This window comes from Periophthalmus magnuspinnatus, chromosome 19 (genome assembly GCF_009829125.3).
Source record: "Periophthalmus magnuspinnatus isolate fPerMag1 chromosome 19, fPerMag1.2.pri, whole genome shotgun sequence".
Classification (NCBI taxonomy): Eukaryota; Metazoa; Chordata; class Actinopteri; order Gobiiformes; family Gobiidae; genus Periophthalmus; species Periophthalmus magnuspinnatus.
The window spans coordinates 4,946,038-4,972,382 of record NC_047144.1 but is presented as its reverse complement, the minus strand read 5'-3'; the positions used below and the strand labels follow the sequence as shown (position 1 = coordinate 4,972,382).

The 26,345-nt window shown below is 40.3% G+C and overlaps 4 protein-coding genes across 7 annotated transcripts; 2 read left to right on the top strand and 2 right to left on the bottom strand.

The window, feature by feature from the left end:
- Positions 1-1,915: 1,915 nt before the first annotated feature.
- On the bottom strand, positions 1,916-2,707 carry LOC117387142 (parvalbumin, thymic-like). Its single transcript, XM_033984566.2, has 4 exons — positions 2,610-2,707; positions 2,390-2,522; positions 2,175-2,284; positions 1,916-2,030 (listed from the first exon to the last, which is right to left on the bottom strand). Exons 1-4 carry the CDS (start codon positions 2,668-2,670, stop codon positions 2,002-2,004), a joined length of 333 nt encoding a protein of 110 aa, XP_033840457.1. The 5' UTR covers positions 2,671-2,707; the 3' UTR covers positions 1,916-2,001.
- A 1,203-nt stretch (positions 2,708-3,910) lies between these two features.
- LOC117387136 (uncharacterized) lies at positions 3,911-13,899 on the top strand. Of its 3 annotated transcripts, none has more exons than XM_055229549.1 (7): positions 3,911-4,072; positions 4,303-4,390; positions 10,825-11,126; positions 11,217-11,316; positions 12,217-12,796; positions 13,094-13,181; positions 13,374-13,899. In XM_055229549.1, exons 3-7 carry the CDS (start codon positions 11,120-11,122, stop codon positions 13,553-13,555), a joined length of 957 nt encoding a protein of 318 aa, XP_055085524.1. In that variant the 5' UTR covers positions 3,911-4,072; positions 4,303-4,390; positions 10,825-11,119; the 3' UTR covers positions 13,556-13,899. The 3 variants fall into 3 exon arrangements, with proteins under 3 accessions (XP_055085524.1, XP_055085523.1, XP_033840452.2); XM_055229548.1 differs by having other exon boundaries at positions 3,911-4,190; XM_033984561.2 differs by lacking the exons at positions 3,911-4,072; positions 4,303-4,390 and having other exon boundaries at positions 10,758-10,943; positions 11,075-11,126.
- A 1,740-nt stretch (positions 13,900-15,639) lies between these two features.
- bhlha15 (basic helix-loop-helix family, member a15) lies at positions 15,640-16,967 on the top strand. The gene is made up of 2 exons (XM_055229551.1): positions 15,640-15,751; positions 16,304-16,967. Exon 2 carries the CDS (start codon positions 16,334-16,336, stop codon positions 16,886-16,888), a length of 555 nt encoding a protein of 184 aa, XP_055085526.1. The 5' UTR covers positions 15,640-15,751; positions 16,304-16,333; the 3' UTR covers positions 16,889-16,967.
- A 677-nt stretch (positions 16,968-17,644) lies between these two features.
- tecpr1a (tectonin beta-propeller repeat containing 1a) lies at positions 17,645-25,993 on the bottom strand. Of its 2 annotated transcripts, none has more exons than XM_033984560.2 (24): positions 25,909-25,993; positions 24,814-25,046; positions 24,324-24,506; positions 24,039-24,161; positions 23,850-23,969; positions 23,422-23,596; positions 23,247-23,347; positions 23,064-23,165; positions 22,826-22,968; positions 22,067-22,659; positions 21,683-21,828; positions 21,428-21,583; positions 21,170-21,319; positions 20,926-21,083; positions 20,613-20,843; positions 20,172-20,268; positions 20,005-20,084; positions 19,847-19,903; positions 19,606-19,780; positions 19,359-19,494; positions 19,163-19,255; positions 18,934-19,040; positions 18,744-18,863; positions 17,645-18,647 (listed from the first exon to the last, which is right to left on the bottom strand). In XM_033984560.2, the coding sequence occupies exons 2-24, from the start codon at positions 25,036-25,038 to the stop codon at positions 18,498-18,500; spliced, it is 3,621 nt and encodes a 1,206-aa protein (XP_033840451.1). In that variant the 5' UTR covers positions 25,039-25,046; positions 25,909-25,993; the 3' UTR covers positions 17,645-18,497. The 2 variants fall into 2 exon arrangements, with proteins under 2 accessions (XP_033840451.1, XP_055085518.1); XM_055229543.1 differs by having other exon boundaries at positions 24,814-25,051; positions 25,909-25,966.
- Between the last annotated feature and the right edge of the window lie 352 nt (positions 25,994-26,345).

Sequence of the window (26,345 nt, the reverse complement as noted above, 5' to 3'; positions counted from 1 at the left end):
ATATGTAATTATTTAATATACTACAAAAAAGCAGAAAAAAAACACTGGGTTTTCAACGTCTTGGTAATGTTAAAATATTTGCTTTGGCAATACCACCAGGAAGCTCTCCTAGCTTCCTAAAATTATACTGGTAAATCAGCATTTGAGTGTAACAGTAGGTGATTGATGAGGTAATAACAAGCTGACTTTACCTCGTCAAGAGTCATCATTAGCCACTGCGTAAGTGGCATGTTTGAAAGGATTTGGCTGACATTCAAACATTAGTCACTAATCAGTCTAATGCTGGAAGTTCAAGGTTTAGTTTAGAGGGATGCTATTCAGTAAGTTGTGTGGATGTGAAGATTTTGACTTCATATACAAATGCACTGTCCTTACAACTTTGGTTATTTATTGAAATGCTATTTATAAATCAATAATAAATAGACAACTATAAAGATAAGTAGACTAGGCCTTTTGATCTGAAAAAAGATTGATAATTATTTCTTTCCACTGAGAAAAAAATATATATTTGATAGATTGAGCTGTCCATACAGTTATTAAAATTATCTGGCTATTTTTTATCATCACCGAAAGATGATAATAAGAAATTACCACCATGATCACATTGGCACCATGGAGTTATGTAGTTACAATGCAGTAATCTATTATATTAACTCACCTTTGCAACTTGTTATGTCCACATTGCTCTTCAGAGGGCACTGTGAGGTGGGGACAGCACTGGTCTTGTGATTTAATAATCCTCACAAATCCTGATAAGCCTTGATATAAGTGCAGGTGGCATTTAATTAGAAAAGCCCTTACACCCAATAGTGTTGACTTCAGAACTTAAGTCCTACAGGAAGTACAACAAATTTGTTCTGAAAAAGATTCTTATGTGGTAAGAAACATATTTTCTGGTCTCTTTTGTTAGTCAAGTGTTGTTTGAACTGTTTTAATTAAACCTGATTATAGCTAAGGAATCATTATTTGGGCGGTACATCAGTTTAATATGTTGTTGAATCCAAATCCACTTTTATTATGCAGCTAAACCATGTGCTTTAAAAGTTGGCTCTGGTCAAATGAGGTCTGTCACCTCACACGACTCAGCCCTAGATACTGCAACTATTCCTGCCCTTCTTCAATATCAGGTTTATGTTACAAATCTCACAGCGGGATGAGACACATTAGATATGCTATGAAGTTCTGTAATTCAATACAGACAAGTGCAAGCCTTCAAAAAATGTATATCTTCAAGTGTTCTTAATGTGCATTTAATTAGACTAAAAGGCGATAGCTTATCTTAGATTAAGTCACACTAAAAGAAGTGCCCAGATGAATCAGAACTATTTTGTATTACTCATGCACTAGTTAAGTGGACATGAAATATAAAGAAGTTCTATCTCTCATCAGGACAAGTCTTGCAATGTCCTGACAGTGAAACTTTACCCTTTCATCCCTGCTCACAGTTCACCTCAGTTTCACATGTACCAGAAGAGCCTTCCCATGAGTACTCACTGGATCAGCAGCACATAACGCCAAAACCTTGACCCACAATGAGTGCCAAAAACGGGACTAGGGTTGACAGGACAGACCACTGATCATTGACCTAGTTATCAACTTTTGTACAAAGAAATCATTTTTACATTACTGTAGACACCGCAAGGTTAAGTCACAAAAGAGGCCATGAAATTCCCCAAATGACACATAAGTTCAGTGGGAGGCTTCCTTTTCTCTAAATGAGTGAGCCATAAGCCCGCTTCAGCTCCTGGGGAAGACACTCTGATCTTAAAATAGCAGCGCAGCCTGGGACTGTCATATACAGGATTACAGGAATTAACCTGGACTGACAAGGAAATCAAGACATTGTACAGAAATAATTATTTATCATTTATTTGTCATCTCTATCAAAATATGGCAGGGGTTTAACAGTACACTTTTAAATACAGATCATTTTTACATGGCTACTACTCAACGTAACAAGCCCACCCTGAGAAAACCATATCCATAGAGATGATGCCAGTCTTATGATGACTTGACCAGGGCAGAAAACTCTGTAAATAAAATAACATGTATTTAGTGCTGACACAGGATGCAAACCTCAAAACAGCTATTGTGAGTTTATATGTACCTGTCAGTTCATATAATAAGGCTCTTTATTGTTTTATATTTTGTAGCTATGGAAAAGCGGAGCATACCTTCCCAACCAATTTTCCCGTCTCCATCAGAGTCTCCCTCCAGAAGAAAGGCTCTGGTCTCTGCTGCAGTCAGAGTTCTGGCTCCTTTTGAGAAGTTTTGCAGAAATAATCTGTAAGATGCAAACACAGTGAGTGAGAAAACAGATAACAGGCACATAATCTACCATTTTGGAAAGACAAAATAAAAACTGAATGTTTGAAGAGTACTACTTAACTGCAACTCGTCTTGTTCTATAAAGCCACTTTTGTCCTGATCCAAAATCTTGAAGACCCCCTCTATCTCTGATGGCGTTTTCTTGGACAAACCCACAGATTTGAAAAACATCTTGGGGTTGAAGGAGTCCTTTGCTGAAATAGAAAAAAACACGGGCAAGAAGTTCACAATAATGTTTACCTCCTAAAACATTGTAGCCACACACAACAGTTCTACCTCACCTTTGCATGCATTAATTGCTGAATTAATATCAGATGCTGCCAGTAAGTCGGTGATAGCCATGATGCTGGTCGGTGTGATGTTGTGTGACTGGTGACCACAGCCTGTTCATGGCTGTGTCAGACACCACCAGTGTCCTTCTGTCTGCTGTCACCTGCAGCTGACCACTTCACTTCACAGTGTGATTTAAAGAAGACACGCATTCGCACATTTGTTTTCCATTGATCAGGCAACAGAACTGCCTCTTCATGATTTACTGAAAATAAAACAAAACCAAAGTTTTTACTGCTGAACTTGGTGAATGGTTGTTCAGCAGTCGCAGTAGTACGATCCATGCAGTAAACAGAATGCTCTCCCGCTGCAGGCTCATATCAAGACTAGAATGCAGTATTGTTTAATATTGATTTGCAGTATCCTTCACTGTTAAGATCTACCAGGGCAAAAATCTAAATAATGGGCTGTGTTGAGTGAAACCATATTAATGGTTAATATTATTAATAAACTAACTCAAGACTGGCTTCAGACCTAACTTAGTACTTAGTAGGTAATCACACATTACGCTAATAAATTGAAGTGCCTATGTTTTCAATAAAGTGTCCCGAAAAGTGTAGGCTTATGTTAGCCTATTTCTGTGAGTATTTGCCCTCTGTTGACCCACATGACCCTGACCGTAGACCTGTTTCCTGAGAGCCTCATGCTAATTGTTTATCTCCATTATGCTAAACATGATTAATGTCTGTGATGCTAATCACACTTAGCTATTTTTTTATTGTGGTGGAGGTAAATTCTATTAACTTAGATTATATGTATGTACTAAAACCTTTAAAATATATTATTGAGAAAATGACTTTTATTTAAGCCACTTTTCAATGCCGTAGCTAACTGAGGTAAGCTAACTTGTCTTGTCTATCTTAGCTAAGCTAACAATGTCTGAATATTCTAACAATTAGGAACAGATTAATAATGTTTACAATAATATAATGTATTCTTACTACACATTTTTAGAGCATTTCAATTGCTATCTATGCACTGCAGAAGATTAATCCAGAGAAAGTTGAACTGCATTCACTAAAACAGTAGGAAAGCTGCACCTGCACTTTACTATGCTCTGATTTTTCTCTTCAGGACAGTAATGACCTCATGTTAAGGTGTTGGTACTGTCATATCAGTTGTAGTTCTCAAATCTGGCCTTGGGTCAGCCTGTTATATAATGCATTCTACAGCTTACACAATAAAATAATGTATTCTTTGTGTGTTTTCACAGGTTTCTTTGGCCTGCGTGAAAGTTTGGGGATTCACTGCGTCACTGTGGTTCAGTCTGGTTACATGGGGACCAAGGAGCAGTCAGAATGACGTACTGCAGGTTTCCTCAGGATGGACCCCAGTAACCGGCCGGAGGAAAGACAAAAACATCCTCTGCTCCCCTCATGTACATGTGCCCCCCTTGGCCTCGTCCAACTTTATGGTGTGAGCCTTGTTTTCAGGAAGATCATGCTTCCTGCATGATGGGGCTGTGGAGGAGAGGAGGAAGAGGGGGATGGGACAGAGGAAAACCCAATTGGCAAGAGGCAGATGTGCATGAGGTGAAAGCTTTGTTCATGATTTGGTCTTAATAGGTGTTTTATATTCGACTGCAGTGTAATCCATTATACTGATATTAATCTTCTTGGTAACATTTAACTTTTTTTTTCCCAGAAAGTGACATTCATCTAATAGTAACTTTAAGACTGGGCCGCAGGTGTGGCAGCTTGGACCTTTGATTTAACTGGAGTGGATTTTATGGGTGAGTTAAAAGGGAAAAAAGTGCTTAAAACATGAGGTAAGTTTGTTTTTAGCTGATACAAATTAACAATGCATTGAATTAGATGGTGTTTGGTGGTGTACTGACAGCACATTTGATTATACAGATTATCTTTGCTTTATTGAGTTATTACTCAAAATCACCTTTCACAGTGGATTTACACTATATTCTAATAGTACTCCTTTAATATATTGCACATGGTGATGCTCTTAAATTCAACCAAGATGCAGTCTACCCTGTAAGCCCCGCCCACTACACCTCCTTTTCATCTCACAGTTCTTTTATAGCTTTAATCATGGTTATTGATTAACCAATGAATCTAGGCATATCTACTACGCTGTAGCATATCATTACATTTAGGACCCTCTGCACTTCACTGTACTTAATGACTGTGGATGTGTCATGTACAAGGATAGGCCAGCCTAAAGTGGAACAAAAAGCTTCAATAATTGATCCATTAATCCATTTGCTTAGAGGAAAGCCTCTCCTCCACATTACAGTAGGACTCCCTGTCCTTGAATTATTTGTTGATGGTCTGCCTGAAGAAAGTCGATCCTTTTTAGCTTGTTTGGAGCTGTTACAGTATCTTGAATGAGATCAGTGTAGAGTTTTTATCCTTTACTTCGGATGTTACTAAGGGCCTGGCCTGATCAGAGTCATTACATTTTGCACTTAAAACGTACATTTGAAATAGAGCAGGCTGGATGAAGACCAGTTGGCTGAGTGTGCATGTGATACAAGAGAGAAAAGTGAAAGGGGTTAGAGGGATTTGGAAGCAGGGACTCTCTTGAGCATTCGGTTTTAAACTCACACTGAGCTAATGGATGCCGACAAACTAAACTATTGAAGTGAAACCTTTCTCAAAATATATCTTGGTAACAGAGCAGGTGCCATTTAAAACACTAGTCCCACTGGACATTATATAAACGTCAGAGTTTGACGTAAACCATAGAGTGCTGTAGCTTAATGCTATAGCAAGAAGTAGTGTGATATACCCTCATGGGCTGGTCTGATTCACAAATAGATATTTATGTATATTCCACTGCCAAGCCCCGCTGTAAACCTCATCACATTTAAGATTAGCCCCTGAAACGTATCTGCTCTTATCTGATGATAGCGCTGTGTGCTGGTGTGTGAAAATGAGAGCTCTGTCAGCGAGCGCTCAAACCCAGCTATTCCATAAACACGTTAAACTTGTCGTAGAGTCCCTCAGCTGTCCTGCTGCCTTCTGTGCTTGTTTGTGAAGGGGTTAAAAGTCAGGGCCACTCTTTTCAACAACCTTTACCACTGTCTTTCATTCACTACAATGCCCAGACCACTGTATACTCCTTTATCTCTCCTGCTCAGATGTCCCATGCTATACCATGTTTTTTGAGTGTCTCCTAGATGCTCTCTCAGCTACATTTTTGTCATGGATGACTGTTTTCACAAATACCTGGCCTAGTTCAGCTTCAGAAAGTGCAGCTAAAACACAGACTGACAGACAGGAACAAGCCTCTAATAACATTTGTAATACTGTGCCAATATAATGGTTTAGTATTGGGTAGGATAAGCATTCAGATGTCATGCATGATGTTTCTCCCTGGCACTGGACAGTTTACAATTAGTTTTATATTATTTTATAGTTAATGTTTGGTCCGAATTAAAAAAACACACACAAAAAAACACTATCAGCTACACAATACTGACTCCTAGTGGAAAGACACTGTTATGTAGAGGGTAAAATGTGTTTGAAGGGCATAACTAACAAAGAAATAATGTGAACAAAAAGAAAAAAGAAGCAAATTGGAGTAAGCACCTATCTTTAGAAGTAGTATTTTGCAGAACACGTCCTCCAAAATCTAGAATAGATTATATAGCTACAGTATATTTTTTAAGTTATGTTTTTGGTTGAGATTTGACTGCATTGGACTAGCAGACCAAATTAAGTGTTTAAGCGCTACAATTTGTTAACTAGGTGGCGTCTTGTCCTGCGAGCCAGCTGCTGAATGTAAACATGATGCAGTATGTAAATCTGCCTTGGATGGATTTTGTTTGTTGAAAGATGGGAGTAGCTAATGACTGTGGGCAACCCCTGTGCTTATAACAGCGGGAAAGAGTGCTCCGCCTTCTCCAGACTGCCCTCCTACATCTCTCTGTCTTCACACCTTGTCTCTCTCTGGCTCTCTGTGTACCTCACACTTGTCCCAATAAGGCTGTTCCCCTTGGCAGCAGTTGTTGCGAGTTTCGTTGGGCTCTGATCCCAGTCTGGAGGGGACTGTACAGCAGGTGGACCCCTGTCAACATAGCCTCATAAATACACTGCCCACATCTGAGACGTAGACAGCTTTTATGTCGTCATATTATAGGACTCTCTGTCAGCAAACACTTTAAGACCCGGTAATCCCCAACAAAATGAACAGACACCTCCACTGCTGTGTGCTGAATGACAACAAATTAGTCTCTACATGTAAAGCTTTCCTGCTATTTGAACTGTCTTAATGGTAAAGAAAACCACCATCTTACCTCCTTGACTAATGTGTTTTATGACTGTTTAAGCACGCACCTTGAACAAATATGTACACCAGTATGATCTCTGTTATGTTGTTGTTTCAGTGTCACCTTTCACCCCTCAGACCCTGCTGTGTTCGCAAACTGGATATTTCATTTCCCTTCTTCTTACCCAGCGTTCTTTGCTGCTGCCCAGTCCTGTGGCGTGGGACAGTGAGTTGAAACATTTGAGTTCCATGTCCCGCTCCTAGAATAAGCCCGATGTTCTCATGTTACCATCTTGTCACGGATGGGTCAGTATCAGTTTGCCGCCCTCGCCTTGGTACAGTGATTATGTGGTTAGGAGAGTAAAATAGTGTTCATAGTTTTCCCAGAATGCACTGTGCAGGTTACATCTTCATCAGAACAGACAGAAAATCTACTGCTACCCCTGTGATTGTTTTTGGTCCTGCGGGCTCTACTACTCCGGGATGTTATAAACTGGAGGCTATTGCGAGTTGCAAAGTAAATAGATGCTTGTACTTCATTTGTTCATGACTGGAATAATATTTTGCTGCAATAGCAGTGTAGCTCTTCTAAAATTATTTTCAATTAACATTCAATTACAATTATTACTCAGCAACTTTGAATTTAACCTTTCTTAAGTAATACATGTGTTTGCATCACCACAAACCTGACTCTTTGGCCTGGAGAAGGTCCTCCTCCTGTTTGTTTCATGGAAAAGTTTGTCCTTTGGCTATAATATACCACAGTATGGAATAAAAAGTATCTGCCTTCATGGAGAATGTTCAAAAGTAACATTTAAATTTTTGTATTTCCATGGAATCATGGAGTTGACTTTCTGTCTCTAGAAAGTTACATACTATTACTTTAAATGCACTTGTATGAGTACAATTTTCGTTACTGCTCTTACCAGTAATTTCCAGAAGAATTTGCAAACATTTGGATAAAAAATGCACAAATTGTGCAAAGAACTCTTGTCCTTGCATCTCGGTGAAAATGCATATAACTCATCTACTTGATACAGTAGCAGTTAAGCTAATGGAATATGAGAAAGTCACATCAATCATATCAAAATAGAATGCGTAAGAAGCTCACATGTACTGCTGGGCCCAGTGAAAAAAGAGTGGGACACTGAAACGCTGTACTCCCTGAGGCCATCCTACCCTAAGTGACCTGTGGGTGAAGGGATCTTGGGGTGACCGGTAATGACCATTAAAGGGAAATAAGAAGAACTGATCACTGTAAGCAGCACCATCTCTTCATCTCTGTCACATTTGTGTGTGGACAGAGAGGGACTGAATGGTAGGTGGCGCTGTGGCTTTCTGGTAACAACATCTTGATGCTGCCTGGGTGTGTACAGCAGAACTCCAGCATCAGTGATTTTGTTGCCAGGGGGAGAACTGTGTCAGCAGGATCCGGCTTGTAAAAAATATGGTACACATTACAGACTAAACTAATACCCTGAACAATACATTACAATGCACTGAACAATACATTACAATAATACATTGAATAGAATTTGACATAACTCATTAATACATTTTTAAATTTTATGTTCTGAGAGACCTTTTCACTGTGTCCTGTGGTTTACTGACGACATGTTGCAGTTGCTTTCTCAATACTCAAGAGGGAGCAATTGGCAACTCATATGGAACCAACCAATCTACAGTAAAGTACACTTGAGGCACACTTGAGAAGTTTTTTTTCTTCCTTCAAGCATTTTTGACTTATTAAGAGCCATATAATATTCATTTTATTTCGAGCAGATTCATGAACACTCATAATGTACATTTAACATACAGTATTTTTCCTTATTTAAGCTTGAAAAGGAAGAAGAAAACTTACTTTCTTTAGAATATATTTTATTGTACATAATGAGCCTAGCAGTAACTATTTATGGTGATCTCAAAACTTTGTTATAATATTGGTAATTTCTATTCCTTTTTAACCCCAGATGGCATTATTCAGAAGATATTTGGCAGTAAATGTCTGGAGGTTGAGGTTAAGGTTTAACTACCGTAAATTTCGGACTACAGAGCGCACCTGAATAAAAGCCGCACCAGCTAAATTTGAAGAGAAAATCAATTTTGTACATATATAAGCCGCACCTGAATAAAAGCCGCAGGTTTTCATATTGTAACATGAGATATTTACACAGAAAGACGGTGCACTGACACGCTTTTTTTTAAACTGTGCCTGAAAATTGGAACCAACACGACAACAACACGGGATGAACACATCTGCAGGTTTAGAAAATAAAACTGCACCAAAACGGAAAATCTGCTTTTATTTCCTCTGAAAACTTTTGTCGTCTTTTGTCGATTCATTGATGTCGAGCTTACGTGCAGTGGCTCTATTTCAGGAGTCTGCAACCCGCGGCTCCGGAGCCGTATGCGCCTCTTTCAGCCTTATACTGCGGCTCTGCGTGGCTGAAGTGTATTTTATTTGTGTTAGCTCTTTTTTGTTGTAGTTTAAATTGGAAGATTATTATGATCTTAAAATAAAATTATATTTTCTTATTTTTCGTTGCTCAAAATAAGCGTCACACTCGCGGAACAATGTTCAAAACAAACACCGCTCACGTCTCACGTCTCACAGACACAGACACAGACACAGCTCACAGTCCTGCGTAAAGAGCCCTGATTTTCAGACGCTGTGCGCACAGGGGTCAGGAGCAACTTTGGCCCGTCCCTAATGACACACTAATAAGCTCGTCCGTAGATGTATCATGAAAATCCTGCTGGAAATCGCCACAGAAATCTATTTGATGTAGTAGCAAGTATATTATCTGCTCTTGTCTCCGCGGTGACGTATCACGTATAACACATCAGACACGACGCACAAAACTAGAGCCACAAGCGAGTGAAAATGAGCCAAAACAAAAGTCTTTGGGGAGCTTTTAACAAAGGGGAAAAGGACAACTGAGGAGCCAGAAGAGGAGACTACGACCTCCAAGAAAAAGAAAGATAAATTTAACAGACAATGTCTACTTAAAATCTGGGTTTGTCGCTGCAGGTGACTCTCACGCACAGTCCGCTCTGCGTAACATGCGGGAAAAGCAAATAAGGCAATGAAACCTTCAAAACTGCTTTGGCACATGGAGAATAAGCACCTGGGATTAAACGATACGCCTTTAGAGTTTTTTTTTTTTTTTTTTGAAAGAAACTGCGGAGCAGAGTAGACATAATCACATAATCAGCGCAGGGCTCCCTCTGATGCAGCGGTTTGGTGAGTTGTATTTTTTTAATGCACTTAAGTTGTTTTTGCCATATTTATCTGCCACGTGTAGAAGGCTTGTCCGTGAAAATAAAACCCAGGGGCCGTTATCCAGTAAAAAATCCATAAATAAGCCGCACTGCTGTACAAGCCGCAGGGTTCAAAGCGTGGAAAAAAAGTAGCGGCTTATAATCCGAAATTTACGGTAACTGTAAAAACTGTAAATGTAACTACAAAATTGCAGATAAGAATAAGAATTCAGAATATATATATATATAAGAATAAGAATTCAGAATATATATATATATATATATATATATATATATATATATATATATATATATATATATATATATATATATATATATATATATATATATATATATATATATATATAGGTCAGCAGATAAGAGGAGCTTAAGGTATTGATTACTTTCTGAAATATTATATATATATATATATATATATATATATATATATATATATATATATATATATATATATATATATATATATATATATATATATATATATATATATAATATTTCAGAAAGTAATCAATACCTTAAGCTCCTCTTATCTGCTGACCTGCTAAGGAACTAATCATCAAATACACATGTCCAATTTAGAAAGTCCTAAAATGAAATTTCCATAGTTGTCCATAAAAACGTTTGCTACTAAGCGTCACCGTATTGTTTTATATACAGCTCTCCTGCATTGCTCCAATCACGGTGTCAGCTGAGATGCATTCAGACAGCTCAGTTATTGATCACTGCCGTGCTATAGAAAGGCCAGCTGCTGCAGCCTCCTGAGAGCATCCCGTAAGGTGAGCCTCCTGTCCTGGGACGTCCAGCATTTCCGACCTTCACTCCTCTGTCCTCTCTCCCTCCATTGCTCCTTACCCCCTCCAACCTCTTTTACTGTCTATATGCCGTGCTTTATATGTTGCTCTTTCAGTGCCCTGGATACTTGGCCATGCTTTGAAGCCAGTTATCTCTGAGAATGCAAGGTAGGAGTGTCCTTGTCTTCTGTGTTGCAACATATTATGCACCACCATGATGCAGCAAGAAATATTTATTTTGGTTCTTGGTTTTGACAGAGTTGAAGCACTTCAGGGGTGGAGCTTGCTTGGTGATTTCACAGGATGGTCTAGACTCATTTTGTAAGAGGAAATGCACTGATGAGGAGATAACCAAAAGGTAAGATTTAAAGTAATTTATGCAGAAAAGCTTTTACAGTCTTATCCCTTAACCAGTGCACCTGTTAAGTGTTAATTTACTCTCAGATTAGCTACAACAGCCTGTGTGCTCCATGCATTTGCTGTCTGCGTGTCCACTGACATGCTTTACGTCATAATGAAAATGAGTCAGCTCTCTCTTCCTGTCCTGAGTCACTTGTCGACCAGTTGCTTGGTTACCTGTGAGCGTTAAAAGTTTCCTGTTGCGTCATTGTCTGCCTGGATGGTCGAGTCCTCATATTTATTCAAGCGTAACAGCGACAGACAAAGGCTGACAAATAAGATTTAGTGTGTCCTGGGGTTTGATGCACACTAAAGGGCAGACTGTAAATTGGAGTGATAAAAATAGGTGAATACTTGGAGCTGTTTCCAATATGGGATTATCTACAGTTGTGATACTCAGTTGTAAAGGTTTATGACATCATGTTTGATTGATTGAACTTTTTTAGTTCAATGTGGCATACAAGCACAAGCCACATGTTTGCACTACAGTCATTAGGCGCTATGGCCATTACAGGTTTATTGATTTTAATACATGTGATTTGTGCCTTATTCATAGACATAAGTAATACACTTTCAATGTTACCTATTTTTAATGTCCGTATATTGGCCATTAAGCCATTCTCAACCACATAGAAACAAGTAACTAAATGATCAGAGACTAGAAAATCTCAAGTTACTTTGTTTACATGCATGTATTAAGCAGCTTAAGCATGTACTGAAGCTGCTGATTTGTAATGCATACAAACCACTGAGCCACAGAACATGTTTGCCTATTTTTAATAATAATAATATTTAAACTGTGATAATCTAATCAGCTTTAAATCATGTGGGGTTTTTTTTTTTGCATTTCTTTACACAGAGATGGCAGTGTTCAACTGTGGATATCTAAAAACCACATGGTCTCAGATGAAAGCGAGCTGCTGTCTTTCTACAGCCCTCATGACAGTGGGAGCAGTTGGAGCAACAAAGGAAAAAAACAATCCACAGTGTGTCCTCTACCAACTCTGGACTCGTGCAGAAATCATCATGCTTTGACACCACTACCTTTCATAAACTCAACATATGCAGACTTGCCCAGTACCACAGATAATGTCAATTATTTCACAAAGAATTTAAACCGCAACCCAAAGGAGAGGATTGTTATACTTTATAAAGATAATTTTTTAGCAAAACTTATCTCTGATGCCATCTACTGTCGAGATGTCTTGCCCATGGAGATTACTCAACCATATCTTAATACCAATATAGAAGATGCAAACAGGCCCGATATTTTCAAGAAAAATAAAAACAACAACCAGAGTCTAAGTGATAATGTGATTGACAAAGATTACTGTGGCAACTGTATTTGTGATGGAGAACTGGAGAAAAAGTCTGGACCAGGAACTAGGAGGAAGAGTGTGTCCTTTGCTGATGATGTCATAGTGTATCTATATGACAAGGTGATGCTCTTGAAAATATTGTCTACAATACTGTATAATTAAAATATTCACTTCAGAACAGATAGAACAGACCAAATCATGCATGCACCAAAGTAATTAGTAAAGTAGATTATAATACTTAGCAATACACAGTTTTTGTGTGTTAAAAACAATCACAATGCTGTAATTAATTTACTATTTGACCCCGCACAATGACTGTGGCTATGTTTTTGAAAAGGTCTTAGAACAGGATGAGAACTGACATAGTGCAGTGTTTTAATTGTCTGTTTGTAATTAATATTATCTGCATATTCCCAGGACAGTCCTGCTGGCAAGTTGCACCCTGAGCCAGACAACTCCAGATCCTCCACTTTTAATCTCTCAGAAATCTCGTTTGACGACAATGGTAATTTTCCAACAGACTTGCTTTGCATAATTATAGTTCAATTCTTTATTCTCTGTAATTCTTTCCATCTGAGACTGTCAAGGTGGGAACACCACTGTTAGCAAACGCTGATGTTTGCAAGCCTTGCTACACTGGCTCTATTGGCTGTTAGCACTCTATTTGCATTAACTTGTTTGTTTGTTTTACCTGCAGGCCTGGAGTGGGAAGATGATTTTTCAGCCTTGGAGAAGAACTGTCACCCACACAAGTACCCGGAATCTTGTCCCTTCTCTGCATCTCTGCCAACTCAAAAGTGGACTATTCCCAAGCCCAAAAGTTTGCCTCAAAGCTGCCTCTTCCTCACACATGTTAATGAATCGGACCTTGAACCATGAGATAAACTGTTTAGTCCAATAGTGAGTTTTTTCATTAATAACCTTCCCCGTCTAAGGCCATCATGCTGTCACCATGGCCCACACTTCCACTCTTGTTTTCCTCTCAGACAAACAGCCTTGGCATAATGGAAAAAATGGCACTTGTCCTCCCCACTAGCTCATCTCCAACCCTCTTTTATGATGACTCAGGCTTTTTAAGAGTGGCCCCCGCCCTGCTCTCTCCCTCTCTGACCCAAATGGATTTAAAACACCTGCCGCTCTTGACATCACAGTTTTCTAAGAGACAGGATCAGTGCGGGCATAATGGGATGCAAGAAGATGTTACATAACTCTGAGGCCACAAAGGGTCATAGTGATCACATGTGTATGTGATCAAGTTTCTCTGTCAGTTTCTGTTCTGTTGTATGAAGAACAGACGCAGAGGCTCGGGAACCGTTCTGTAGCTCTTTATTGTACAGTTGGGTTAAAAGCAGCGTACAGCAAAGTTTAAAGCAGAATCAAATGCAAAGTCTATGCAGAGTCTAATGCAGAGTCTAACAAATTGAGATCATACCAGTGTTTTAAATCCTCCCAGAGTGGGTGTCACGCACCCTGTATGAAAGAAGCTATTGTGAAGATGTGCGAAATGTGACCAGAACATTTTGTAAGTAACTTGTATATTGTTCACAGTCGCCTGCTGCCCCTCTGTGGTCTAAGCCCCAAGCCTAGATAAATGTAAAATATGCAAATATTCAGATGAGTCTATTCTACTCTTACTTGATGAACCCAAGTAATTTTATTTTATTTTTATTTTTTTTTTACCACATTTCATTTATCTTTGCAATAACAAGCTTGCTTTCTTCCATGTAATAAATTACCTAAATGTTTCACACTTTATTCTGCTTTCGGTTCTATGTAAATGTCTAGTCTGCGTTGATTTGTTCAGCTCACACCAAGTATACTTACTGTGGTGTATTTATATTCGCTCAGAAGTTATCACTAGTTGTGGCTAAATAAACAGTTTAGGGCCTGAGGGCAGCAGAGGCAGAAACTGAACAAACTCACAGTAACAGATAATGTTTCCACTGCCTGCAGCCTGCATCAACGCGCTTTGGTTGATTAGATACAGTGGAGCTGAGGAGAGAGAGGAAAGTTGCCAGCACCATTTGTAGTGTTCACACACACGTTCAAGGACAGTCCACTGGCAACAAGTGGAGCTGGGAGCAAGCACCTGTAACTCTGCTGGTGAGGCTCAGTGTCACTTTAAACTTTGCCCAGTAGCTGTTAAGAAAATATAGAGTGAGCAGATTACATTGAACAATCAGGCTAGTGGTATTAGGAAAAGGTAAATATTCTAAATGTGGCAGGACACTTGCTAAAGGCAGTGTTTCAATACTGGTTAGATTTTAGTCCTGTCTTATTGGGTCCTGACAGCCACTTCTGTTTGCGCCCCAGGTCAAACACACTGTGTTGACTCACTGCAGATCACACTACAAAATCCAACATTAGGATCAACCACAAGTCTTAGATATGGTGTTTACTTTGAATTAGCAGTATTTGTGTTTGAAAAGCATCTGTAGCATAACTGTAGCATATAGGCATACATGCTTTAATTAAGGTGTAACAAACTTGCTGCTACAGGACTGTATTCAAATTAGCCAGAATATGTGATAAACAGCAATGCAAACTATGTAAACTGAAACTTTAATAAAATAGTTGACAATGCAATGCATGCAGGCTAGTATTGCTTAAGTGTGAGTGTAGTAAAAAGATCATTGCCTATTAGGGTGTGTTCTTTTTACACAATTTCTATTAATATGATAGGTTTGTATAGGTGGGTAATATGATAGGATAATATGGGTAGCCACAAAATAAAAGAGTGTATGTTTGTCATTTCAACTCTATTTCTAGGCCTATAGGTTTGTACCCTGTTTTGTTTGTGAATGTACCATGATGTACATGTGGCTGAGTTTTGACGTGAGACAGGTGGGAGGGGCATACAGTGTGAGCGTGTGCTGTGATTGGCTGATGAGCGCAACGTGTTCATCTGTCAGTCTCAGGTAGCGCTCATGTGCCACAGTTATCTGCGTGCGTCTTTTACGTCTGCACAGTGCCGCGCTTTCAGCTTCTCATACAACGTTATTTATACTTTTTAGACCCTGATTAATGTGACGCTTTGCTGGAATTATATCAGAGAAGGACTCTTATTTACAAAAGGTAAGTTGTTTTAACCCAACTGTTGCTCCTACTGTCATAAAGAGTTAAAGTGTGAACCTGACTCTTGCACCATTATTTTGTATCAATTTCGACATTGTCTGTGGTTAAATGATGGAAAAGTGCCATATGCAAACCTTATTCTAATATTTAACTGTAGGTAGGCCTATCTTTTGACAAGTAGGGGACTGCTATCTGAACAATGGCAAACAAATTTTACAAACTAATGCCATTTACATAGCCTAGTACAAATCTGATCAAATTTTAACTCTTTTCTGTCATCATGCCCTTAAGAAAATAAAAATACATTTAAAGTAAAAAGCTTTTGTGCTTGCATTTTGATGTTGTTAAGTGTAACCTTGAAATAGGTCCTATCTGAGAAGCTAGATTACCAGCCAACATCATGGAGTTTTCACACTGCATGGGGCTGATTAGATACAACAGGATGCAGACCTGTTTGAACTGGAAGATGCCATGCTTATTTACCAGATTCTGAGACACATGCACAAATATTATGTAAAATGAGTACGTAACCATTGTTGTATTTTATTTCAGATTTGTGGACTTGTCTTCTAAGGTGCCAGGATGAAGTCCAGAGCAAAAGCAGGAAAGCTGTCCACAAGGCCCTGGTCTGACCCAGAGCCTGAGCTGGAAGTAGACACAGAAGCAGAGGCTGTCTCCAGTGAACCGGAGGGCTCTGAGGACTCCTGGAGGGGTTCCTTGAGAAGTAGCGGACCCAAACGCGGTGCAGGAGGAGGTGGGCGGCGGAGGAAGAGGACACACGGCACCAGCTCCAAAGAACGCAGCATCCGACGACTAGAGAGCAATGAGAGGGAACGCCAGCGCATGCACAAACTCAACAACGCCTTCCAAGCCCTGCGAGAGGCCATCCCACACGTGAAGACAGACAAGAAGCTGTCCAAAATTGAAACCCTCACTTTGGCCAAAAACTACATCAAAGCCCTGACCACAATCATCCTGGACATGTCAGGAGCCTGCTCGCCCAACAGTGCAGCCCAGGCAGAGAGCAACACGGCCAAACTGCTACAGTGTTACCAGCAGCACCTGGAGGAGGAGGGAGAGGACGATCTCACTCAGTACCTCACACAAATACAGGACAGCTTCAGCCAGAACAGCTAACACAACGTAAGAGACTTAAAGGTGTACTATGTAATGACCTTTGTGGATAAGCGTCCACCAGCTTCTCGTCTCTGTGGAGATGTTTTCGTTTTACCTGGAATATTTTAAACTTGTCTATCTACATGAAGACAAGCAGGTCATGTTACAGCCCTGTGGAGAGGTGACCCCACTTTCCAACAATTTCTGACCAAAAAAAACAAGATATGCGTTAAAATGACATACTGTGGAACATTATCACAAAACTAATAACAGGCAGTTACATAGTACACCTTTAACAAAAAAGGGCAATACAGGAAAGGGTGATGGGTGGGCTATATATTGACATATATAGTACTTTACCACCAACATGCATTATTTGTCTGGTATCTGCTTCAGACCCAAAACTTTTCGAGAATAGGACCAACATGGAACCAGAGACTGCAGAATGTTAGCAGATCACACTTTAAGACTATCAAGAATACTTTGGTTAAAAAGCCAGTCATTTTATCTCACTGTTGGTTTTACATTGATGCTGTGAATGGGGAAGGGTTGTTCTCATTTTTTTTCTCCTTGTCATCTATGTGTGCTCAGTTGCGAAACCTGCTACGCATACCCTCTAGATATAACTGCTGATTTTTGGAAGGAAATTATGCACTACATGAACCTTACCTACTGAAAATGTATTTTGCCAAATTACAGTCACATTTCCAAGCTTATTCAAACTTTTACAGATATTCGTTTTATTGTATATTTTTAAAGAAAGAATATTACTTGAGGTTTGTATTAATAAAACATAATTTATTGTCAACAGCTCACGTGTTTGCTGTGCACTTGACACTTAAAATTTAGCTCATATTTTTACCAATAACTTGTTACAGAACACAATTATCACAGTTCACACCCTGTACATTTGGAGTATTTACAAGTAGTTGCATTTTGTTATACATGCAGTTGTATAATTTAAGAAGTTGAATTGATTTGTCATAAGATTCCTCTGAATAACCTCTGTAACAAAAATAGAACTTACTAGTAGTCATGCACATTCTCCTGAGAAACTTAACTTTCTTTGAGCCAATCATTGCACTTTGTCTTTAGTCACACACTCGTATAGCACAATAATTAGACTTTTGCACATAGTTGTAGTGGTTTTCCCATCTCTTCTTAAAGCAGGGGTTTTCCCATATTTACCTAAAATGGGCTTCCAGCAGGACTGAATCCAAACATAACTGGCTGTCCCAAGCAGCATAAAGCACCTGTTTAAGACATACAGCCAAGAGGACGCAAGAACTCAGCTGCCTTTTTCAAATGTTCAACACTGGCACTGCTTTTTGTTTGCATTTTTCTTGCTACAGGTTTGAATAAATAAAAGTGATCAGTGAAATCACACAGTACATTTACAAAATTAATATAAAAGAAATCCTAATGTCACATTTGGAACAGATCCCACCCCAACACATTGCAATGATAAAATATACTATTAAAAGTAAACATTGAGAGTGAAGAGATGAAAGGAGGTCCAGAGTTAGATAAAGTCAAAATAATAAAAGTATGAACATGACCATATGACAACAGCTATATCAATAAGGGAAAAGTCTCATCACAAACATAATGACAGAGGCTTGAGGCATGTTTAACATCCCATTGCATTTCCATTGACCTCTGTGCTCCTGACAGTCTCTGGGCTCCTATTAGCTGAGAAAGACGAGTTAGTTAAAGGTGGCATACGGAAGCGAGGTGGATCCATCGCATTTCCTCTGACTGTGATGTGGTCCCATCCTCCCTATAAGCATGGCATGAAATCCGTGATATAATAGGGACAACATTTCATCTGTCAACTAATAATATCAAAAGTACATTCTGTCATTTAGTGCCTTACCCCAATGCCGTAGTCCCAGGTGTGTCCTTTGGGCTCTGTTGGTTGTACCCCGAGCCTGTGACACACTGTCCCACAGCTCAAACTGTGACTGCCCTGGACTTTATCTGCAATGATCCAAACCTAGGAGACAAACCATTTCTCAGATAGCCCTTAACTGTAAAACATGTAAATGAAAATAAATAACTCATACCTGGTCCAAGGGGCCAACACTGACTTTGCGCACATTATTTGAGATGTGCTCCCAAAAAGAACCCTGAGGATAGCTAGGTGCCACGCTCTGTCTGTACCACAGGTTACCTAAAATATAAAAATGCAGACTATAATTTTTGTTGTCAATATTCTAAACACAAGCCCAGAATTAGTAGTTGAAGCAGTCCGCAGTGGGTTCCATCTTAATAAACATGATCGCAGTGAATTACCGTTTTCATCCACAGCATAGACAGATGTTCTTCCTACAGACACTTGCTTCAGCTTCTGCTTGGCTGGGGAAGGGATATGGTACCAGCTGTCGCCTGCAGAGGGAGACATATGCTTAAGATCATCCAATGGTTTAAATTCATGAGAACCACCATAACCAAAATTGGAAATGTAATTTTAATAGTCGTATAATCTTACCTGCTGGATTCTCAGAAGACACAGCTCCTCTGTAGAAGGCTGATCCATCTCTAGCAATAGCCCAAACCTGACTGACAGCTCCAATGGAAACAGACTTAAAAGGCTGATCAGTACCAACATGAAGCCACGAGGATCCCTACAAGAAGTTATACAAAAAATATACAGTTAAAAAAAAAGTTAATAATTAAAAATTAGTAAGCTTTTCTGACCAAATTATAACAAATGATGAGGTAGTAAAGTGCCGTACCGCTGGCGTGAGAGCAGTGACCCCCAGCCGACACAGCACATCCCCCTTGTTGCTTATGGCCCACAGAGGGACCACCTCCACACTGCTCTGGGCGGCACAGGGCAGGATGGACACATCGCTCAGAGGGATGGGAGGGATCTCCTGCCATGGGCCTGTGGTGGTCAGTTTACACTTTCTGCACAATTAAACATTAATTATATTTTACAATCAGCAATAAGGCAAAGTTTATTTTTAATCGTACCTGGCCCACCGCCTACGCCGCACAAAGTCCTTCATTGTTTTATAGCCATGATATGACCTAAAGGTAGAGCAAATACATCCCTGTATTAGTATGAGGTCATGTTTTACATAATAGTATAAAGTAGTATTAGTAAAAGTATTTAAAAGAAAGACTCTTACGCAGGAAAATCAGCAGCATACTGCCAGCCCTCTTTGTCTGTCCCCCCTGAGACACTGTAATCAATTGCCCAGTCTGACACCTTTGAGAGAAAAAGAAAATACATTTCAAAGTGAAAGAAATACCACATAATAAGTTTGTAATTAATAATGAGTGCAGGTGTGCATACCCATGTCCACTGAGGAGAGGGAGGTTTGGTATTTGTTTTGGTGCACTCGTGTAGTCCTGATGCATCGCTCCACATGTAGCGGTCGGTAGGTAAACCTCTAAAATATAGTATCAAAAAGCAAATTTTAAACCATTACAGCCTACAAATTTAATCACCAATATTTTCTAAAAATCACAAAGTATATTCAAGCTTTCTTTTCACTAATAATTCTACTTTAATTTGTAGCACAGTGGCAACAAGACCAACTTGCAGCGACTTGCAAAAACCTGCAGAAAACTTTCAGACACCATCAGTTGTACAGATTCCCTTAAGATAAAATGCTTCATGTTATGATTTTAAGTTGTGTGTAAACTGTAAAGGAATGAAGTTTGATTATTATTGATTTAGTCTATTTAAAAATGTCTTATAATGTGTATTGTCATGGTCAGTAAACACACTAACCTGCTTGTGTATCCAGTGACAGGATTCCACCTCTGGTTTTCATATATAAACACACTCTTCACATCAGTTTGTGTATAGATATTGTCCGTGCTGCTAGCTAATCCCTGAAGGAAGCCCCCTCCATATCCTCCAGTGTAGGCCCAGGCAGTGTGGTCGTAGCCAATACCCCAAACTATTCCAACACTGTTACACTCCACTGTGCGCAAGTGGCCACCAACCTGCCTCCAGAACCTGCACATAAAACATGTTTAAAAGAGATTAATAAAAGACATTTTATTAAACATTTTAAATGCAGTCAATAGTACAGCCTTACATCTGATCACATGGTGTGGGATAAGGAACGGCCTCCAATGCAGGAGACGGTTCACTCATAAAGATGTCCCCTTTGCAAGTGATAGACCAAATGGCCTGCTTTGAGGGAGCACCATGGATCCCTCTAGAGTCACAGCAAGACACACTCAGTAATGCCAGCTGAGGAGAGATGGGCAGGAGAATAATCAAATCTGTCATTAGATTAGATAGAAATAATATGAAGTTGCAGAAAATATTCAGCTTACCCAGTCGTGCATCTCCAGCTCAGTGGCTGCGGCCAGTCTGATTGGCCACCTCTGTTTGGTTCTTTCAGGAGTGTAGACGGCAAATGTGTGTTTGGAGTCATTCAGTACAGGAACCAGGATGGTCACCTCATTGATAAAGGCATGCAGATACTGGAAGGCGAAACCAGTTAAAATAGAAAAGAATGATACAAGATCATTAAAATCTGTTTGTCTCTTTAGACACTTCATGTACTATAAATATAATCACTTAATTATCACCTTCTTCTCTTCATAAAGGTTGTAATAAATAAACAAGATTCCATCCTTGTTGCCATCTGGTCCAGAGAATTGCTCTAAAGCAAATTGAACATCAATCCACTTGTGAGGTTTCCAATCTCTCCACCACTGCATGGTCCCTTTTTTCACCCAGACAGACTTTTAACAGAAGAAAGAAACAAACAAAAACAGAGGTTAAGTTATAAACATGTAAATCTTCAGATATAAATTCTATTCTCATAATTTATCACATCTGACCTGTTCAACCGCTTGCTCATAGTGTCTGAAATTATCGATTTCTCTTTTTGTCCTCTCATTGAGTTGTTCAAAGATCTGCTTTCGCCAGGCTGCCGTCTGAGCTGGAGTTACAGACAGACTCATCGACTGCACGGATTGAAGTAAAGCTGAGAAAAACAACAAGCAGAAAACACATAAACAAATGATACTGTGCATGTGTTTAACTGTAAAAGAAAAGAAAAGCACTGGGATAACAAGTCACATGCAGTATAGATGTATTACAAAACACAATAAAACAGTTAAACTGATAAGATTTTTTATATTGAATGATTGTCTTTTATTGATCATTATTAAAAATGAATGATGTCCTAAAAGGCAAAGGCCTCATTATCCCATTGCACTCACATGATGTGTTCAAAGAGCAGTTGAACCAGTTGAGTTGGGAATGACAGTCCACATTGCAGGCTCCAGCACTGACCCAGGCCCACAACGGGTGTTCATCATTGGTGTATGGATCCTCCATGGCCAGTGTGTATGTGACTACTGAAGACAGGCTACAAGTGTCAGCAGATTCAGCCACTAGGCTGCTCTGTATCTGTGGGGCCTGCCCTTCCTCCAGGTCCACATTGCTCCACTGAGAGCTAGGAGCGCCAGAGTGCGGACTGGGGGACAGGACAACCTCCGTCAGGCTCTCTTCACTTGGGACTGCCTCCTCCTCCGGGACAGAAGCAGGAGGAGGCTGGGCCTCCTTAGAAATCTTTCCAGGCTCTCGGTCCGACACAAGCTCAGAGATGAAGCTATCACTGGTGACCTTTGGGATACGAGGTTTGGGGGTGTCAAGAGGTAAGTCAGATGGGTTTGTGGTGGCATCAACAAGTGACTCCGGGGCAACTGAGCAGACCAGCCCTGGCCCCTCTGTGAGTGCTCGGTCTGGGTCAGACTCAGCTTCACTTGTAACTGATGGAGCCCGCACTTCACCAGTAAAGAAACAGCCAGCACTGTGGGGCACAGAGATGTCTGTTATGGACCACAGTGAAAACAGGAGCTGCTCTGTGCACTGATGCTGCACTCTAAATTAGATCAGTGAGGCCTAAATGGAAACAGCTTTGACATGACAACAATTTGTCTAGGGCTGCCTTATTGGGTTAAGCAGACATACAGTACCTCTGCAGGCTACTAGCACTGGAGTGGGAGCGCTCTCCTTCTCTGGGAACACTGATGGTTTTCCAGGTTTTACCACTGAGTTCACTAGGAGTCACTCCCTGTCGGAAGTACACTGCCCGGTCTTCAGAGCTGATGCCCCACACCTATCAACAACCAAGATTCAAGTAAAACATTCACAGCTACAATAACTAATCATTTGGGTTGAATTCAAGTTCAAATGCAAAATGGGAATATTAACTTGGTCATTGAGTCCAACGTTGACCATCAACATTTCTCCAACCATGTGGATCCAGCCAGAGCCACAGGGATTATGGGAGTTTACGCCACGTCTGAACCAAACCTTTTAAAAAAATAATGTTGATGCGTTCACACTATGGAAAAAAACAAAGCTCTACTGATTATCCAAAGAACTTATCTTTACCTTATTGTCCTTTGTAACAGCCCACACAACGTTTGCTCCCACAGTCACATGTATGGCCCCCGCATCTGGGCTGGGAGAGTCCACCATAGTCCAGGATGAACCTACAAATAATTTTACTCTAAGAACAATGTAGAAATATAGACAATCACATTTTCCCACCCAATAAAGTGCTTACCTTTAGGACAATCTCGTCCAATGCCCTCCCTCACGATGAACTGTCCCTCCCACAGCACAGCCCACACCAGGTCCCCTGGGCCACAGCTGATCTGGACCACCTCTCCAGGGAGTGCCACCTCCTCCCAGCTCCAGCCCTCGGGGTTATGATGGTAGATTCCCTCTCTGAACCACACCTTGACACAAATGAGTCATTGAATATGACAACATGAAACATGAGTTAGCCCCACAGCAAAAATAGATGACTATCATGACATTGTAGCATGGACAAGAAGAAACATAGTGGTTTGAGAGGGAATGAATGTTAGTAAAGAAACCTGTGTAATAGTATGATTTAATAGCATATTTACTTCTCTACATTCCCTGCAAGACTCCCCCAGCCTATAAAAGATTTTTTGTACTATTGAATTCATAGTACAGGAGTTGTACCTTTCCCTGCAGTGACACAGCCCACAGTGACAGGCGTCCGCGGGGCTCCTCACTGATGTCCCAGCCTCCACAGCTGATGTCATTGAACGGGTCTGGTAAAGTCGTCTGCTGTGAGGGAATCTATCAGGATACAGACAGAGGGAAAATAAAGACAAGTCGTTTCATACAGTATAATTAAGTGCACACTACCTTGGCCCACATGTCCATGGCTTTGTATCTTCTGTAGCGCAGCCAGTGCCTGCGACGGACACAGGAGTTCCACTTCTTATCTTTTGTGTAGTTGGCGGGAAAGTCAATGGCATAGGTCCACCCCTAAAACACAAAAAAAAAATCAAATTGATAATGAACCTGCCAGTGTTACCCATCTTCTCTATTAATATATAACATAATTAAGTAAACTTTGGGTTGTAGTTTTGGAGACTTTCCAGTATGCGTGTTTGTGAAAACTAAAAATAGGATGTTTTTGTTCCAAACCTCTCTCTCTGTGGGCTCTCCCTCAAAGTTCTCGTCCACAAACCAGTCGCCCTCCCATTCCCAGCTGCTGGAGGGCAGCTGGAACCCATCTAGAGGCTGGTGTTGCAGGCCGCTCACATCGCTCCATTGCCAACGGTCACTCGGCAACAGCCTCTCGGAAAAACCATCCACTGGGTTCCACCTCTGTCAAGAGATGCATTCAGAAATGCATTATAGTGTATTCTATGATAGCCCATAGTTAGTGTAAGTACTGTTACGGTTTATTACAACATTTTCAAAAACCCCTGTGTGAACTTATGAGTGAGAGGAAGTGAAACATTGCTGTGACAAAATCAGTGAAAAGCATATGTGTGCTCATATTTTACAACACTATTTAAACATGAGCCTTGTGGCATATCGTGACCAGACACCTGCTTCTAATGTGGTTTTATCAGTCAAACCTATGTAATAGGTACCATAGTATATACAATGGAAACATCAGGTAAAATACTTGATTTTCATAGGTCTCCTCCTGGTAGCGCACAGGCAGGTCAGATGCATGGACATTCAGATAGATGCTGTTGTCACAGGCAATGCCCCAGCAGCACTGCTGGGCTGCAGTCACCCGTTTGAATTCCATTTGGGCATTGCGGCACTGGTCCCACTGCTGCCCCGCGGTGGACAGGCTGTAAACCCTCCCATGCACGTCCACGGCCCATAGTAGGGAGATTGGCATGGCAGCACCTGGACTAAAGACAGGAACAATCAAAAGTGTATTCAAATACTATTTATGTCTTAGGATCTATTCCTTTATAGATGTGAAATCAAAGTGAGAGAATGAAACTGAAAAAACTGTTAATTGGCCCGAGTGTGTCCATCACTCATCCAGTGAGCATCAGGTCACGTGTTTGAATGGCACTGGCCAATACACTGGGTCTGTTTTTGTTTTTACAACCCTAGGCTAGACCTACATGTAGTCTACAGTAATCTCATTTTCAATATCATTCCTGTCATTCTGATAAACATGTGCATTGGGACACAGATCTGATATCTTTAGGCTGTGTGTGTTTCTGTTGCTCTTCATTTGACAACACTGCGTAATTTGCAGAGATGCTGTTGTTGCTCACAGGCGTATTCTCCATCACTACAGAGCGTACAATGTCACTGTGCACAGGACCCTTTCCTGGTTCGTTTCAGTCTTTGAAAACCAATAAACATCAGCAGCACTGGCATTTATCAACATCATAACAACATATTACCATAAAAAGATACTGTCAACACGCTGTTTATTACACAACACATAGTAGTGCCAGGTGGTCCAGCTGTAAACAGTAAATTCAATTAACCCACACCACCTCGAGAAGATACATCTAAAAGATACATCTATAAGATACAACTATAAGATACATCTATAAGATTCATCTATAAGATTCATCTATAAGATACATCTATAAGATAGACATCAAGTGCTGCACAACACAGTACATGGCCTATATAAGTAAGAACATTTTAATGACAGCCCGTGGCTTCTTTTTGGTGCAGGCTTACGGGCTTAGCTCTTGAAATAGATAGAGACACAGAGCGAGTAGCATAAACTAAAACCAACCTTGTGTTTCTTTTCAGAAACAGAGATGCAGCTTCGTTTTCATCGAGCGTCCATTTGCGAGCGGGAGTGAATGAAGCTGGAGAGGGCTGAATGTGGGGATCCCCTCTGATTCTCTCATCACAGATACGCAGCTAAAGCAGGAAGTGAGCGGGCTCTTCTGACATGTCATTGGTCTGTGCGACAGCTCCGACTCGCGGAGTCAGGTGCGTCTGGTGTGTCCTGCCCCGTGTCCAGCAGAGGGCGCTCGACTTCTGCTCATCGTTCAGAACAGAAGAGTCATTTAAAGGTGCACTGTTACTTTTCTGGTGGAGGTCAGCCACCTGTAGGTTTCATGGAACCTGTAATGTTTCACAGTATGGCATTAAAGAATCAGTATGTAGCCTGCGCGCTTAGCTTTAAAAAAGGTTCTACAATCACTAAGCCTGAGTTCCCAGTGT